This window comes from Pollachius pollachius (genome assembly GCF_949987615.1).
Source record: "Pollachius pollachius genome assembly, chromosome: 15".
In the NCBI taxonomy this organism is placed as follows: domain Eukaryota; kingdom Metazoa; phylum Chordata; class Actinopteri; order Gadiformes; family Gadidae; genus Pollachius; species Pollachius pollachius.
Window position 1 is genome coordinate 2921663 of NC_136948.1, and position 18417 is coordinate 2940079.

At 49.4% G+C, this 18417-nt stretch overlaps 2 protein-coding genes across 3 annotated transcripts; one reads left to right on the plus strand and one right to left on the minus strand.

Annotated features, from left to right (window-relative positions):
• Positions 1 to 31: 31 nt before the first annotated feature.
• On the plus strand, positions 32 to 12979 carry znf839 (zinc finger protein 839; the record flags this gene model as incomplete). Its single annotated transcript, XM_079752537.1, has 10 exons — positions 32 to 1631; positions 2529 to 3683; positions 4138 to 4269; positions 5105 to 5218; positions 5424 to 5516; positions 5957 to 6100; positions 8398 to 8505; positions 8774 to 8861; positions 11470 to 11521; positions 12130 to 12979. Exons 1-10 carry the CDS (start codon positions 531 to 533, stop codon positions 12977 to 12979), a joined length of 3837 nt encoding a protein of 1278 aa, XP_079608663.1. The 5' UTR covers positions 32 to 530.
• Positions 12980 to 14509: 1530 nt separating this feature from the next.
• cinp (cyclin dependent kinase 2 interacting protein) lies at positions 14510 to 18002 on the minus strand. Of its 2 annotated transcripts, none has more exons than XM_079752538.1 (5): positions 17809 to 18002; positions 17312 to 17477; positions 15606 to 15693; positions 15052 to 15184; positions 14510 to 14734 (listed from the first exon to the last, which is right to left on the minus strand). In XM_079752538.1, the coding sequence occupies exons 1-5, from the start codon at positions 17813 to 17815 to the stop codon at positions 14526 to 14528; spliced, it is 603 nt and encodes a 200-aa protein (XP_079608664.1). In that variant the 5' UTR covers positions 17816 to 18002; the 3' UTR covers positions 14510 to 14525. The 2 variants fall into 2 exon arrangements, with proteins under 2 accessions (XP_079608664.1, XP_079608665.1); XM_079752539.1 differs by having other exon boundaries at positions 14550 to 14734; positions 15493 to 15693.
• Positions 18003 to 18417: the final 415 nt, after the last annotated feature.

The window sequence follows — 18417 nt, forward strand, 5'->3', positions numbered from 1 at the left end:
TTGGCAATTCCCGGCGGTGGAGTCGGAACGGAGTGACGACCGTATTGTCCGATACTGCCTGTCGTATTCTCGGATGTACTGTTTGTACTAATGGAATTATAACAGCACATTCGTCGAGATAGGTTCACGATGTAGTTATAACGCTTATCTATTTAGGGATTTAGAGCATAGCGTGCCACGTGTGTATGTAGTGTCTAATTCCTCGCAGTGAAGCCAAAGCCATGTCACATCTCTGCCGCTCGGCCAGTTTGTTGTCGATCCAGTCCGGGAACCATTTTCTCTTGACTCCGTCGAAGGAAAACGCTAGGCTAGTAAAAAAATCTTCGCGGTCCGTTATCTTTTCGTGTTTTAATTTTACAAGTTGATGTTTTCAAACATTAAATGCGTCTATTTTATCGATTATTAATGCTAACATTTATTTGAGCACGTTTTTGCTGGTTACAATTCATTTTTCTAATCGATCGAGCGGCTCCGTTTATTGCACATTATTTTTAGCTTGTGACGCTGGTGGCTAGTCTTCTCGAGCCAAAATGGCGGACAACGAGGAGGAGAATAAATTGTGTTCGGCGGAGGCGGCAGAACATGATGTCGAGTGTGTTCCACCGCCTGCACCCCAGATAGACTCGACCGAAGGTCCCTCGGATGACCCGACCGAGAAGAGCCAAATTACCGCGGGAGTGACAGTTGCTGAGGGCTTGACGGACTTCCTGCAGAGCTGCACCGCCAAGACGGAGGGAGAGAGCCCCCTCGTCACAACCAGCGTGGACGATGGTTCCATAGTCACACACACCGTGGGAGAGGGTTCACTAGTCTCACGCACGGTGGAAGATGGTTCAATAGTCACGCACACCGTGGAAGATGGTTCACTAGTCACGCACAGCGTGGAAGATGGTTCAATAGTCACACACAGCGTGGACGACGGTTCACTAGTAACACACAGCGTGGACGACGGTTCACTAGTAACACACAGCGTGGACGACGGTTCACTAGTAACACACAGCGTGGACGATGGTTCCATAGTCACACACAGCGTGGACGATGGTTCCATAGTCACACACACCGTGGACGGCGGCCAGGTGGAACAGGCGGTGTACGCCGGCACCTCCACGGAGTACACTACGGTCAGTGCCGACATAGTCAACGCGCTGTCCTCCAACACCACCATCATATACGTCCAGCCGGACGGGAGCTTCGTGGAGGGATCGGGTCTGACAGCCGAAGAGCATCAGGCTTTGGTGGAGCAGTTGACCAAACAGCAGATCGTCCAGGTCTCGGACAGCGAGGCAGCCCGCCTGTTTGACAACCAGATCATCAAAACAATCCCTGCGAGTAGCACGCAGTTCGCGACCCTGGCGCCCAGTGAACTCCAGCAAGTTATTGACCAAGTGACCAAATCCCAGCTGCAGCAGAGCCCGCCCGTCCCGGCCCAGCCGAAGGCGGTAGCCGCCAAGCCGGCGGAGCAGCCGGGGGTGGCCGGGGAAGCCGGTGGGCTGTTCACGCTGAAAGCCAACCCGGTGGAAGCGGCGGGAAGCGGGGCGAAGCAGCAGGTCCACGCGTCGCAGCAGCTGAAGAACGTGGCCAAGCAGGTGGCAATACAGTCCAGCAATACCGTCAGACTGTCTCCAAAGAAGGTCAGAGTCAACTAGTATTTGTTTTATCCTATCCTAGAGTTTACGTACTATATAAATACTATCCTACAGTTGACCCACTGTCCTATATTTATAATGTGTATAGTACAGTAGAGTTTACACACCATCCTATACGCTCAAACGTTACTAGACTACTGTACAGGTGCATAAACATATCAATCATACATTGTATTGTGCCGTGCTGGGTCTTTCCTTTCTCTGATGTAGGGGCCAGGGTGTGATGGGGTTAGAATGCATTCATAATGGTGGACAGATGTTCAATCATATATTCAAAGTCTATTCAAATAAGTCATATATACTCATTGTTATGGCCGACTAACCATAAAGGCCATATAGTTGGTAGGTTGTTGTAATTCGATGCTTTGACGCGTGTGTCGTATCCAATTGTATTCCAAAAGAACCCATAGAACTCACGAGGAAGCAGGATAACTTGTGCAGGGTTTATTTATCCAAAAAAAACAAAAACATCAGGTAATCCAAGTTTACATGTTCTTCGGTCCAATACCGAATAGATGTTCAAAGTTACGATCCCTTTTGCTTTTACATGTTCATCCAATAGAACATGCCATGGAAACACGACGACGACGGTCAAAAACTTATTTCGATCCACACCTACCAACTTCTCCGTTCTCAAAAAACCAACATAGAAACATTACTCTAACAGTCAGGCGCAGAACCACCAGTTACGGCAGTAATCGGTCGTAAAACAACAATAGACAACGCAAACTGACTAAACGCAAAACTAAAACATATTAAGTATTATTCAAAACGATTCCTTACTTATAGATATAGCACTAAAAATAACACACCTTTACAAATTGAAAATAAACTAAAATTGGCTCTTACACTCATAAATGAAGGTTTTTTTTGCGTCTCCAGCCTGAGCCAATCAGAATCCAGATCCAGGTTCCTCCCAAACAGGAGTTGAAGCCCATGACCACCATCACCTTCCCCCAGCAGAACAACATGGCTGTCAATCAGCAGCACATCAAGGTCTCAGCCAACGGCAGCGTGAGCAGCTCCCAGATCATCCACATCCAGCCAATAGTGGCCCAGCAGGGCCAGCAGTTCTACCTGCAGCAGAACCCCGGGGAACCGCCCATCCAGCTGCTGCTTCAGGGCCCCAACCCCGTGGTGGGCTCCCTGGTGCCCATGCTGCAGAAGATGGCGGGGCAGACTACCACCACACTCACCCTCCCCGTGCACAAGATCACCGGCACGCAAGCCCAGGTCGCCATGACGGTCACCAAGGCGGTCCCCTCCCCCGTACGCCTCCTGAAGACCACGCCCACTTCCACCCTCCCCGCCGTCAAGTCTCCGACCAACGGGAAGACGGTCGCCATCAAATGTCCCGCCAAGTCTCCCGTGGCGGTTGCCGCGCCGACGGCTGTGGCGACGGCGGCGGCGGGCGCGACCCCCACCGCCGTCGTGGCGAGCGCCCGCCCCCCTCCGACGCTGCCGCCGCCGGCCAAAGAGAAGGTGAAGGAGCGGGAGAAGAAGAGCAAGAGCCGCGAGAAGAAGCCGCTGAAGGTGCAGACGCGGTCGGGGCGCGTCTCCCGGCCCCCCAAGTACAAAGCCAAGGACTACAAGTTCATCAAGAACGAGGACCTGGCCGAGAGCCACCCCTCGGACTCGGACGACTACTCTGAGATGAGCGTGGAGGAGGAGGGCGAGGAGGGCCGCGAGGGAGCCCCCTCCTCCGGCAGCGGACACAAGTCCAAGGCCTTCCAGTGCAAGAGCTGCGACAAGGCCTACATCGGCCACGGGGGGCTCAACCGCCACTTCAAGCTGAACCCCACCCACGGAGTGCCTGTACCCCTCCCCAGCACCGCCCCGGCAGCGGCCGCGCCCCCGGCCGGCGCCGCCCAGGAGCCGGCCGGGCCCCGCCCCGACAGCAAGGAGGAGGTGGAGGAGGACGGAGACTCCCTCCCCAAGGAGGAGGAGAAAGGGGAGGAGAAGAAGAAGGAGGAGAAGAAGAAGGAGGAGGAGGATGAGGAGGAGGAGGAAGATGCCGACGACGACGCATCGATAAAGGTCTGCTCCACCTCGTACCGTCTGTCTCTCTCCACCTTCTACTGTCTGTCTGCTCCACCTTCTGTCTGTCTGCTCCACCTTCTACTGTTTGTCTGCTCCACCTTCTACTGTCTGTCTCCTCGTCCTTCTGTCTGTCTCGCTCCACCTTCTACTGTCTGTCTCACTCCACCTTCTGCTGTCTGTCTGTCCGTCCTTCTACTGTCTTTCTGTCTTATCTCCTCTCAAAAGTGCTTCACGGTGGAATGCGTACATTTACATAAAGAAAATAATCAATGGTGATAAATAAATACAAACTGAAGTAAAAATGGGGTTTGATTCAGCGGTCGAACAGGACCTGAGTGGGACCCCGAGTGTCCATCCATTTAAAGGCAGCGGAGGGTCCAGACGGGGGGGGGGGGCGGGGTCTCTTGCTGTGCACCAATGAAGTGTCCTGACGCCTGCTTCTCCTCCCCAGAGTGACGGGGGCCCGGCCGCAGCTGTGGGCCTCAGGGGGGTCCAGTCCAGGGGCCCGGGACGACCCAGGGGCCGCGGACGGGGACGGGGCCGTGGCAGAGGCAGGGGCCGCCCTGCCGGACCCCCACCCAAGGTGTGTGTGTCAGAGTTGTGTTAAAGGGGACACGTTATACCACCAGGTGTGTGTGTGTGTGGTTAGCCGTTACAAGCCGTTTTGAAAACCTGCGTGTTCTGACATCACTAGTGGGACATCACTAGTGATGTCCCACTAGTGATGTCAGAACACGCAGGTTTTCAAAACGGCTTGTAACGGCTAACCACACACACACACACACACCTGGTGGTATAACGTGTCACCCTTAACCCCCCCCCCCCCCCCCACCCATGGTGTGCGTATGAGTGTTGTGTACCCCATTCTAAAATATGCTTTTAATCCCCCATGTGAGAGTCTCGGCCCGAGGTCCATGCATTATGGGGGTTACTAGGGCCCATTCACACTACCTCCGTCCGTCGTCGGATCTCATTGACTTTGCATGGGGCGCGCGCAAAATGCATTGTGGGTCCGTCCGTCCGTCCATTCAGCTCCGTGGCCCTTTCAGGCAGCCCCAGATCCGTCGGCCAATCAGATCCACTCCACGCGTCTACTGGATCCATTTTGCAATAAGAAGCAGGAAAAATCCGGCCGTTTATATTTTTTAAGGAAATGTGGAATGATGGGATTGTTTTTAGTCACCTGTTGTTTGCGTCACCTTTTAGTATTTACATCCACACATCCCTCTTTGTAGCGGGAAGCGATTTGTTTGGCTGCAGTATGCGTCTACGAAGACTAGTCCCCTATAGGGCAGGCACGCCCTCGGACATCCGTCGACGGACGGACGGACGGACGGACGGACGGACGCTCGTAGTGTGAACAAGGCCTTGCGGTTCTTTGAGTGCCATGGTGGTCATGAAGGTGTCCTGTCCCCCAGGTGCTGGTGGGCGTCCCAGGCAGGCGGGGTCGCAGAGGCAGACCTCCAAAGCTGGGGGGCGCCAGAGCCAGCTTAGAGCAACAGACGGAGAGGAGGAAAGAGAGACTGCAAGAGGTCTGTCTGTCTGTCTGTCTGTCTGTCTGTCTGTCTGTCTGTCTGTCTGTCTGTCTGTCTGTCTGTCTGTCTGTCTGGCGGAGAGAAGAGAGATTGCAAGAGGTTTGTTATCCTCTTTATGTGTGTGTGTTTTACTGAAGGTCCATTGGTGTGTACATTAAGTGTATATATATGTGTGTGTGTGTGTGTGTGTGTGTGTGTGTAGCTGGTGGAGCAATGTGAGGACCAGGAGCTGCTGGAGGTGGTCCTGCCCCGTCTGGCCAAAGCCCTGACCCTCTGGGAGCTGCTGCTGGCCAAGGTACAGCCACTGAGAACCAGCACCACTGACTCATTAGCACCACTGACTCATTAGCACCACTGACTCATTAGCACCACTGACTCATTAGTACTACTGACTCATTAGTACTACTGACTCATTAGTAATGATTACTATCACTATTTATTACTTTTACTATTTACTGATGATTACTTTTTACTACTTTTACTATTTACTGATGATTACTTTTTACTACTTTTACTATTTACTGATGATTACTATTAGTACTTTTACTATTTACTTATGATTACTATTACTATTTACAAATATTACAATAGCTAGTATTACTATTCCCAAATATAGAGTCATTTGGCAGACGCTCTTTTGAGCAAACTGAACAGTGAGTACGTCTGTAAGGAGCAGATAGGGGATTGTCTACTCTAAGGTAACAAAGTGCGTGTTGTGGTTGTGTGTCGCTGCAGGTTGAGAAGGGTCCTGCCAAGCCCCATTTCCCTGACGTGTACCGGGAGTTCGAGTCTTTACAAGGGCAGGTCCGCAAGATGGCCCAGGAGTACATCTGCAACCCCCAGGGCATGAACACGGCCCTGGAAGTCCGCAATATAGAGGTACGCTTTCAAAATAAAGGTACACATTTAATATAGAGGTACACATTTAATATAGAGGTATGGCTTTAATATAAAGGGACGCCTTTAATATGGAGCTACGCTTTTAATATAGAGGTACGCAGAGCGCTTTCAAAATAGAGGTTCACATTCAATATAGAGGTACTCTTTTAATATATAGGTACGGTTTTAATATAGAGGTAGGGCTTTAATATAAAGGGATGCCTTTAATATAGAGGTACGCTTTCAAAATAAAGGTACACATTTAATGTAGAGGTATGCGTTTAATATAAAGGGACGCCTTTAATATGCAGGTATGCTTTTAATATGGACGTACGCTTTTAATATAAAGGGACGCTTTTAATATAGAGTCAAGCTTTTAATATAGATGTACAACTTTAATATAGAGGTACGCTTTTAATATATATGGGACTGCTTTTGGAATAGCGGCAAGCCTTTATTATAGGAGTATGCTTTTAATGTAGGGGTAAACCTTTAATATAATATATATACAGTGGGGCAAAAAAGTATTTAGTCAGTCACCAATTGTGCAAGTTCTCCCACTTAAAAAGACGAGAGAGGCCTGTAATTTTCATCATAGGTAAACCTCAGCTATGAGAGACAAAATGAAAAAAAAAAAAAAATCCAGAAAATCACATTGTCTGATTTTTTAAGAATTTATTTGCAAATTATGGTGGAAAATAAGTATTTGGTCACCTACAAACCAGCAAGATTTCTGGCTGTCACAGACCTGTAACTTATTCTTTAAGAGGCTCCTCTGTCCTCCACTCGTTACCTGTATTAATGGCACCTGTTTGAACTCCTTATCAGTATAAAAGACACCTGTCCACAACCTCAAACAGTCACACTCCAAACTCCACTATGGCCAAGACCAAAGAGCTGTCAAAGGACACCAGAAACACAATTGTAGACCTGCACCAGGCTGGGAAGTCTGAATCTGCAATAGGTAAGCAGCTTGGTGTGAAGAAATCAACTGTGGGAGCAATTATTAGGAAATGGAATACATACAAGACCACTGAAAATCTCCCTCGATCTGGGGCTGCATGCAAGATCTCACCCTGTGGGGTCAAAATGATCACAAGAACGGTGAACAAAAATCCCAGAACCACACGGGGGGACCTAGTGAATAACCTCCAGAGAGCTGGGACCAAAGTAACAAAGGCTACCATCACTAACACACTACGCCGCCAGGGACTCAAATCCTGCAGTGCCAGACGTGTCCCCCTGCTAAAGCCACTGCATGTCCGGGCCCGTTTGAAGTTTGCTAGAGAGCATTTGGATGATCCAGAACAGGATTGGGAGAATGTCATATGGTCAGATGAAACCAAAATAGAACTTTATGGTAAAAACTCAACTTGTCATGTTTGGAGGAGAAAGAATGCTGAGTTGCATCCAAAGAACACCATACCTACAGTGAAGCATGGGGGTGGAAACATCATGCTTTGGGGCTGTTTTTCTGCCAAGGGACCAGGACGTCTGATCCGTGTGACGGAAAGAATGAATGGGGCCATGTATCGTGAGATTTTGAGTGAAAACCTCCTTCCATCAGCAAGGGCACTGAAGATGAAACGTGGCTGGGTCTTTCAGCATGACAATGACCCCAAACACACCGCCCGGGCAACGAAGGAGTGGCTTCGTAAGAAGCATTTCAAGGTCCTGGAGTGGCCTAGCCAGTCTCCAGATCTCAACCCCATAGAAAATCTTTGGAGGGAGTTGAAAGTCTGTGTTGCCCAGCGAAGGCCCAAAGACATCACTGCTCTAGAGGAGATCTGCATGGAGGAATGGGCCAAAATACCAAAATAGCCAAAATAGTGTGTGAAAACCTTGTAAAGACTTACAGAAAACGTTTGACCTCTGTCATTGCCAACAAAGGGCATGTAACAAAGTATTGAGATGACCTATTGTTATTGACCAAATACTTATTTTCCCCCATAATTTGCAAATAAATTCTTGAAAAATCAGACAATGTGATTTTCTAGATTTTTTTTTTTCATTTTGTCTCTCATAGCTGAGGTATACCTATGATAAAAATTACAGGCCTCTCTCATCTTTTTAAGTGGGAGAACTTGCACAATTGGTGGCTGACTAAATACTTTTTTGCCCCACTGTACCTCTAGGATATAGGTTGTGAACCCAGTTAGTTAAGATTGGCAATTCTTTGGTTGAAAGATTGGGTTAAAACCTTGTTTTTCTTTACAATGATTAGAAATGCTCCTTGTCTTTTCCTACGGCTGCGTGGCAGACTTTATATCGCATCATAATGAATGCTTGTACTACAGGTCGCTAAATCACTGGGGATCTTCGACGAGGTGAACAAGCTCAAAGTGGTCCCCGGTTCAGCTCAAAGCTCATCCAACCTGGCAACCAAGAACATACGCTACATGGAGGTAAATATGGAAGTAATCTACATCCACAAATATTTCACACGTTGTACAATGAATATAATATGGTAATCCATCTCATGCCTACCTATTGTCCGCTGAACTAAAACGAAAACAGTTGGTCAGTTATTGTAGCATTTACCCTCTTCTACATCTAAATACTGTAATCTGTAAATACATCGTAGAAATCCCTCCTCTTCTATCTCCTCAATACTTGAGAATATACCACTAGTGTCCTGGAATCAGGGGTGATCATTTCTTCCCTTGGTTCCAGAACACCAAGATGCTCCCCCCGTCCAAGAGGTTCAAGAGGGAGATCATAGTTCCTGTCCAGCAGAATGGAATAGAGAACCCCACCAAAGGTACCGGCTACACAACGCTACACGACACTACACTACATGACACTACACAACCAACCGTCAGATGGCAGTTGGTTGGGGTAACAGCCCCAATCAGCAATGAAAGATTTGCATGCACAGTGCTCACACACACGGAGGAGAAGAGAAAAGGTTTTGTCTGGTTTGGTTAGGTAAGTTAAGGCAGCAAACTCTCCCGAAATTGTAACAAACATCCCAGTCCTCTACAACTCACAACTACAATAACATTAACATTACTGTGAGCCCATTAACGTTATATAAACATAAGCGGCAGCTCTGCTCGCTTGCAGTCCGTCCAGGCAAGCCTGTTAATCGCTGGAAACAAGGTTGCTGATAATATCGATATGGAAATAGTCTGTGATAGTAGAAGTCTGTGTGAGTGAGAGAGTAAAAACCTAATAAACTCAATTCAGTCCAGTTTTATTGCAGGGAAGCACGTTAAGCGGTGGTTATACTTCTACAACTGCGTAATGCGCTATTCAACTGCGTAACAACGGAGACCCCTCGAGCCCTTAGGCTTTAAGGTGAAGGCTGATTAGCTTTTAGCGTAACGTTAGCCCAGCGGTCTGCTTTCTCCTTCTCTGGCTCTAGACGCTCAGCAGACTGTAGCGAAACTCTACAACTCACGACTACTAACGTTACTGTGAGGCCCAATACGTTAGCAGCAGCTGTCTGTTCCTATGATAAACACTGATTATTAAAGTGAAGATGCTGTAGGCTATTTAGTGTTTTTAATGGTTTAATCACTTGAAACAAGGTTGCTGATAATATTGATAGGGAAATAGTCAGTGATAAAAGTAAGAAGTGTGTGTGTGTGTGAGAGAGTAAAATTCAGTTTTATTGCAGGGAAGCACGATGAGGGGATGGCTAGAGAATTGTGTGTGTGTGTGTGTCACATGAGACGCTGCAGAAACTGACAGCAAAGCACCGTCTGTCTGAGAGAAAATTGTGGGGCAATAATGGCTGTTAAACTGCCAAGTTATTTTACTTTACTTTTTGTCTGTGTTGATTGAGAGATCCCAAGCAGCAGAAAATGACACATTGTGAGATATATCATGTGTCCTGAGGCTGTCTTTGAAAGTATTTTGTGGAGAGGAGCAGGATATTGCTGTTCAAGACTTAATACATAATGTAACTGCATTATGAAGCCTACATGAACTGCATGGTGTTCAGGGATGAATAGTCTCTCCTATTGCTATTGTACTATTTTTTCAGCTATAGTTACATTAATCGTCATTAATGTAGCAGCCTAGTTTTGAATGACAGGGTCCCTGCTATCACATGTTGTTAAAATATAACATTTACATAATAAAGTCAACTACAGGCTTCCCAAATGCTGTAGTAAATTAAGCATGATGAGCTGAGCAAATGTCAGCATGTGGCCCCACTTTTAACTCTCTCGTTTTTTCAAACCCTTATAGTAGATGGATAGACTTAAGTCTAAAAGTGCAGTTTTGAAGTATTACACTCAACCAACACCAGGGAAGGCAGTCTAATACATGCAATGAAGGTGTGGGAGCAATAACGGGGAAAAACAAAAATACCTCAAACCTGTGATGCCATCTTAGGATTCATCACCCGGAGTTGTATGAAACAGCACAGAAGAAACGGGAATCTGAATCTCATCAGGATGAGGCAACTTCATCTCAGCCAACAATAGAGGACATGTTTCAGAAACAAAGAAAGTGGGCAAACTCAGATGACAGGTCGAAACTAATGGACAAACTAGTCATAGAAATGATGGTCACTGACAACCAGCCGTTCACGGTGGTGTCTGATGTTGGCTTTAAGCGCCTCATGGCTGCAGCAGAGCCACGATATGCACTGAAAAGTGAGAAGTATTACCGAACTGAGAAGCTGCAATCAGTTTACCACAAGATTGTGGACAAGATAAAAGCCCTGATTCAACCAGAGAATGCTGGCTACTCTCTCGCCTTCACCACAGACTGCTTCACCACAGACTGCACCACAGAAAAAAAAACGTAAAAAAGAAAAATAAATCACCGCGCCATTGTTTCAATGGGAATCGCGACGGTCCATAATTTCAACATAAAGTTTACATATTTATAATTCGAAATTCTTCCCAGTCTTTATACCACAGATACTCTAGGGTCTTTAGCATATAACCGTTTTCTGATTACAGTTTAATGTAACAGTAAGCTGACAACATCCTAATTAACACCGCAACTGCAAATTAACCACACGGAGATAACCATGGCAACCGGTCAAACAAATTTTCTTTTTGCGATCATTCTGCTCGCGCGTCCGCCGCGTTGATAAACAAATTATCCCCCTATAGCGCGACTGCGGTCCACTCTAAAAAAAACAACAATCATTAATTAATAAAAAAAGCGGTTAACCGTGTACATGGAAGAAAAGGGGTTGTGTAACCGTTTACAATTTTTTTGTAACCGTTCACACCCCTAGTTCTGTTAAGGTTAAGGGGTTCTGATGAGGTTAACGTTAAGGGGTTCTGATGAGATTGGGTAAGGTTTTCTTTGGGGTAGAGGAGTTGGGGTTCTTCGATAGTTTGAGTTCGGATTAGAAAAATGTAATATGGTATTTTCACATCATGTACTTTTGTCTTCTTCAGTTACAGTTGGAACCAGGGTTCTCCCCCCCACCCCCTCCACGCCCTCCTCCAGGTAGCTACCGCCTCCATGTGACGGAGATGACTCCTCTCTCAGACCTCCATGTGACGGAGATGACTCCTCTCTCAGACCTCCATGTGACGGAGATGACTCCTCTCTCACACCTCCATGTGACGGAGATGACTCCTCTCTCACACCTCCATGTGACGGAGATTACTCCTCTCTCAGACCTCCATGTGACGGAGATGACTCCTCTCTCACACCTCCATGTGACGGAGATGACTCCTCTCTCACACCTCCATGTGACGGAGATGACTCCTCTCTCACACCTCCATGTGACGGAGATGACTCCTCTCTCAGACCTCCACGTGACGGAGATGACTCTTCTCTCAGACCTCCACGTGACGGAGATGACTCCTCTCTCAGACCTCCACGTGACGGAGATGACTCCTCTCTCAGACCTCCACGTGACGGAGATGACTCCTCTCTCAGACCTCCACGTGACGGAGATGACTCCTCTCTCAGACCTCCACGTGACGGAGATGACTCCTCTCTCAGACCTCCATGTGACGGAGATGACCTCGGATAGAACCTCATTTAATTTGAGAACCGTTGCAGCGTTTAGCGGTTTAGTAACACCGTCATGTTTCTCTTTGTTCCAGCTCCTCCACCCTGCTGCTTCCTACGCCTCCCCAGACCCTTACTCCCTCCACCTCCCTGACCTCCTCCTCCTCTCTGACCTCCATCACTCCCTCCTCCTCCTCCTCTCTGACCTCCATCACTCCCTCCTCCTCCTCTCTGACCTCCACCTCCCTGACCACCTCCTCTCTGACCTCCATCACTCCCTCCTCCTCCTCTCTGACCTCCACCTCCCTGACCTCCTCCTCTCTGACCTCCATCACTCCCTCCTCCTCCTCCCTGACCTCCATCACTCCCTCCTCCTCCTCTCTGACCTCCATCACTCCCTCGCCCACCTCCCTGACCTCCTCCTCCCTCCTGAGCTCCATCACCCCCATGGAGCTGATCCAGGACCACCTGTCAAACAGCCTGGCCCCCGACAGCGAGGGGGAGCCCATGGACACCGGGGCGGCCCCCGGGGACGCGCCCCCACTGATGCACCCGGAGACCGGTGCAGGGCCACAGCCGGCTGTTGCCACGGTTACCGGCCCCACTCCAGCCGTCACTCAAGCCGTCGCCACGGTCGCCGCCTCGACTCTACCCATCACTCAGATTGTCGCCAGGGTCTCCGCGCCGACCCCAGCCGTCACTCAGCAGAGCGTCGCCACGGTTACCACCCCGACTCCAGCCAGCGTCAAAGAGGACTCTGTCCCCCCCGCCGCCCCCCTGGGGTTGGAGGGGGGGGTGGAGCAGGGGCCCGGGGCTCCAGACCAGATCGTAATCGTGGAGGGGCCCGACGGGACCACCATGCACATCCAGACCCCAGAGGGGGTCCCGCTAGAGGCGGTCCAGGCCCTGCTGGGCATCGAGGGCTCAGAGGAGAGCAGAGCCTAGCTCTGACCCGGACCGGTTCTGACCAGCTCTGACCCGGACCAGCTCTGACCAGCTCTGACCCGGACCAGCTCTGACACGGACCGGTTCTGACCAGCTCTGACCCGGACCAGCTCTGACCCGGACCAGCTCTGACCCGGACCAGCTCTGACCCGGACCAGCTCTGACCCGGACCAGCTCTGACACGGACCGGTTCTGACAAGCTCTGACCCAGACCAGCTCTGACCCGGACCGGTTCTGACCAGCTCTGACCCGGACCGGTTCTGACCAGCCCTGACCCGGACCAGACCAGCTCTGACCCGGACCGGTTCTGACCAGCTCTGACCCGGACCGGTTCTGACCAGCCCTGACCCGGACCAGACCAGCTCTGACCCGGACCGGTTCTGACCAGCTCTGACCCGGACCGGTTCTGACCAGCTCTGACCCGGAAGAGCTCTGAGCCGGCCCGGACCAGCTCTGAGCCGGCCCGGACCAGCTCTGAGCCGGCCCGGACCAGCTCTGAGTGGATAGGAAGAACTCATCCACACACAAGTGGACGCCTTGGATCCAAACTAGCAGATTGATCCGGGGCGGGAGGCGGAGACGCTGTCCTCCCATTGGAAGGTTGGATTGAGGGTCGGACGAGGTGACCCGTGGGGTTGGAGGTCAACCCCTACCATGTGTATAAATGCAAATGATCCACTTCCAGGAAAAGTTCAACCAATTAAATCAGTTAAATTCCCTTCTCTCAAGTTCTACAGAACCAGACTTCCTGGGCTTGTGTTGGTTCTTCCCAGGTCTCCTGTTCCCCGCGCTCCATCCAGCCTTCTTGTACAGTAGTTCACTCAGAACACAGGTAGCAGGTTAGCCAACTAGCGCACGGCGGTTGACAGCTAAATAGTGTGCGGCGGCTACACGGTTGCCAGGTAATTAGTGTATGGTGGTTACCTGGTTGCTAGGAAACTGGTGTGTGGCGGTTGCTAGGTAACTGTTGTACGGCTGTTACCTGGTTGCCAGATAGTTACCGTATGACAGTGACCTGGTTGCCAGCTCACTTGCATACCGTGGTTATCTGGTTACCGGGCAACCAGCGTACCGTGGTGATCTGGTTACCAGGCAAACGGTGCCAATACTTGTGTTTCAGGTGTTTCGGTGCGCCCAGTATGCTTTGTAAATTTGTAAACATTTTTCAATGTTTTCCTATCTATATATAGAGAATTAGTATTTCCTTTCCAATATGAATTGTTTAGTTGGTTGTGATGTTTATATGTAGATACATATGAAAAGGATCTTTAAAAAAAAGCTGCACTATTTTATTACTTTTTTATAATAAAAGACCTTGTAAGTGTCCACATGTAACCGGGGTTTGTACTACACATGGGAAAGGATGCAACATTGGACAAGAAAAGAGGCAGATGGTGTTATTTTATTCATTGTGAAGCTGTACAACCGTTTTATAATCTGTTGAGGGATTCTCCTGTTCTAATAAACTTGTGTGAATCATAAAGGGTTGTCGTCACTACAGAGTGCTACTAAAAGCCTTCAGGGGTGAGGTCTGTAGTACACCCACCTATATCCACAGGGTTCTGTGGCCAGTCTCCAGCAGCAGGGCCTCCAGAGGCAGCCTGCTGTCTGCGGGGATGTAGGGCTGGTGCAGCCAACAGGAGAGGTACACCATGCACAGGTCCTGGGGCCCGGTGTGGGCCAGCTCCTGCACCACCCTCTGCTTCAGAGCCAGCTCCTTCTGGTAGCCCTCCAGCAGGCCTTCTGACTGCTCCACTAGAGGGACCCGAGTTGACACGAAAATATATTCAAAGTTGGAACACGTTGTTGGTCTAACAACAAGCTGCTACTACTTTACGTCATTGGCCCGCTAGAGGCCATGTCTGTAGTGTAGCCAGACCTTTCCATATATTGCCTCTATATTGAGATGGTAGCAAAGCATTCTCTATTTTTAATATTGTGATCAATGTAAAATACGACACTGAGCAGCTAGCTGTGAAGGTAGGTATTAAGTCTCATCTGTGTGGTACAGACAAAACGTATCGCGTATAGAGATACATTTTCAGTATTTTGATCTAGTGAGGAAAACCCACCGAACAGCTGCGTTGGCCAGCTGTGGAACAGTGGGCCCCCCCTGCCGCCGGCCGCGCCCCTCTGGAAGGCCTCCAGCACCAGGACCCCCCTCTCGGACGAGGCCAGGCGCTCCATCTTGGCGACGATGGACGCCTGGTGGACAGACGCGGTACTTCATCACCACGCCTCGGGCTCGTCAACAACCAGCTTCCTGCAGGGCACTCCTCAACTAGAGTTCTCGTGCATAATATTATTTCTATTTCATTTGATTTCTATTCTATGTTCTATGTTCTATAGTCTGTTTGTGTTCAATGTCGCCCACCGCTGCATTGCAAGGGACTCCAGAACGAAGCCGTGCTAAACCACGCACGTGACGGTGAGGGCGACAGTAGCTCGGGAGTTAAGAGCAGGTCGCTAGTTCGACGCCCCAGCTCCTCCTAGCCGAACGTCGAGCGCCTCACCCTGACCGGCTGTCGCCCCGCGTGGTGGGCTCCGCCGTCGGGGTGTGAACGTGTGAATGAATGGTCGTGGAATGGTCGCTCTGGATGTAAACGTGATGGGTAACTGTACCCACCATCTTGCTGACCACACCCACAAGCTTGGAGCACTCCTGCTCCAGGAGACGGCCGGAGGTGGGGGGGGCAGCGCCCTCACCTGGAGACCTGGGGGGGGGGGGGCACGGGTGGTCGTTAGTGTGTAGTGGTGTGTTGATGTGTTAGTGTGTCGTGTTAGTGTGTAGTGGTGTGTTAGTGTGTCGTGGTGCGTTTGTGTGTAGTGGTGTGTTAGTGTGTAGTGGTGTGTTAGTGTGTCGTGTTAGTGTGTAGTGGTGTGTTAGTGGTGTGTTAGTGTGTAGTGGTGTGTTAGTGTGTCGTGGTGCGTTTGTGTGTAGTGGTGTGTTAGTGGTGTGTTAGTGTGTAGTGGTGTGTTAGTGTGTAGTGGTGTGTTAGTGTGTAGTGGTGTGTTGATGTGTTAGTGTGTCGTGGTGCGTTTGTGTGTAGTGGTGTGTTAGTGTGTAGTGGTGTGTTAGTGTGTAGTGGTGTGTTAGTGGTGTGTTAGTGTGTAGTGGTGTGTTAGTGTGTAGTGGTGTGTTAGTGTGTCGTGGTGCGTTTGTGTGTAGTGGTGTGTTAGTGTGTAGTGGTGTGTTAGTGGTGTGTTAGTGTGTAGTGGTGTGTTAGTGTGTAGTGGTGTGTTAGTGTGTAGTGGTGTGTTAGTGGTGTGTTAGTGTGTAGTGGTGTGTTAGTGTGTAGTGGTGTGTTAGTGTGTAGTGGTGTGTTAGTGTGTAGTGGTGTGTTAGTGGTGTGTTAGTGTGTAGTGGTGTGTTGCGTTTGTGTGTAGTGGTGTGTTAGTGTGTAGTGGTTTGTTAGTGGTGTGTTAGTGTGTCGTGGTGTGTTAGTGTGTCGTGGTGCGTTTGTGTGTAGTGGTGTGTTAGTGGTGTGTTAGTGTGTAGTGGTGTGTTAGTGTGTAGTGGTGTGTTAGTGTGTTTGTGTGTAGTGGTGTGTTAGTGTGTAGTGGTGTGTTAGTGTGTAGTGGTGTGTTAGTGTGTTTGTGTGTAGTGGTGTGTTAGTGTGTAGTGGTGTGTTAGTGTGTAGTGGTGTGTTAGTGGTGTGTTAGTGTGTAGTGGTGTGTTAGTGTGTTTGTGTGTAGTGGTGTGTTAGTGTGTAGTGGTGTGTTAGTGTGTTAGTGTGTAGTGGTGTGTTAGTGTGTTTGTGTGTAGTGGTGTGTTAGTGTGTAGTGGTGTGTTAGTGTGTTAGTGTGTAGTGGTGTGTTAGTGTGTTTGTGTGTAGTGGTGTGTTAGTGTGTAGTGGTGTGTTAGTGTGTTTGTGTGTAGTGGTGTGTTAGTGTGTAGTGGTGTGTTAGTGTGTAGTGGTGTGTTAGTGTGTAGTGGTGTGTTAGTTTGTAGTGGTGTGTTAGTGTGTAGTGGTGTGTGCGTGGGTGAAGGGTATGGGTTCGGCCCTGTGATCAAAGGTCCCATATTATATCAGTGTGTTTGATTAGCCGTTAAAAGCCGCTTTTTTAAATCAGCCTGCTCTGACATCACAAGTGGGCGTGTCCACCTAGATGTGTGACGGATAGATCAGCCCACCAGCCTGCCCAGTGGACCGTAGCGAACGTTGCTCATCTATCCGTCACACATCTAGGTGGACACGCCCACTTGTGATATCGCTAGAGGCAGATTTTCCAAAACGGCTTGTTACGGCTAATCTTAAGGGTGGGAACTTTAAGGGTGATGGGTATCCCATCTCCAGGGCGCTGGAGCGCTGAGGATGAGACCGGACGCACCGTTTGAGCCGCTGGTTGACGATCTTCTCGGCCACGCTCGAGCCATCGTCGTTGAGCTTCTCCCAGCGGAGGATCAGGTTGTGCCAGTCGGCGGCGTTGTCCTTCAGCTTCCGCCCACTTCCTGTCACCGCACTGCATTTCCTGCTCTCCGATGATGGTGATTGGTCTGGGAGTAGGGACAAGAATGGGATCATAACGCAACAGCAACTCTAGCCCTCATTAACCCTAACACTACCTACAGGTCCCTCACCTAACCCTTACCCCTTAATAACTGACCCTAACCTAACTCTACCCCTAAATTACTGACCCTAACCCTAACTAACTGACCCTTACCTACCCCTCCCAAACTGACACACATACAGACATAGTACAGTAGGTCTTTAATAAACCAGCGTAAATACATACTAAATGGATGATACAAATAATAATAGTACTATATTTGTAGATGACAACAGCAGGTTACTGTCATGTTTGCGCTGCAGTGAGTGCCACGTTACCTTCCATCCCGCCGGCTCAACTCAGGCACGTTTCTCTCCTGGACGTCAATCAAACGTCCCTCCTCCGTCCGCTGAGGACGGCTCAGCGGGCCAGGGTCTCCTGATGTCTGGGGAACAAGTAACGTCCGACGGGTGGTTTTAAAAGTGTTTACAAACCACTTCCATACCTCATCTGCCGAGGCAGATGCTTTGGTTCCTACTACGTCACGTCCGTTTTCCTCTCCCCGATGGGTGTTGCTTGGACGACGCGTTCGAATCCTGTGGGATACGGGAAATGCGTTGGGAGATTTATTCTGCCGTAGTTACAATTTAGTGAAAACGATGTGATTGGTCCAAGATTGCATGAAACTATGATTTAGGTGCATTACATTAAGTGTCCATTGTTTGTGGGCCTTCTTGTGATGTGCAGACAGTTCTGCATATTACATCTTACAGAAAGATACTAAATGCATGGCTGTAATTACCAGCGCGAACTTGGATATTCAGAATCTCCCAAAGCGCTGGAATGTAATATTAGCAGCGCCGCCTCCTGGTCAGCATCAAAAGTGTCGGCGGTGAACTCTCGCAGGCAGCCACCAGGAAGCAGTGTTGCCAGATTAGGCCAGATTT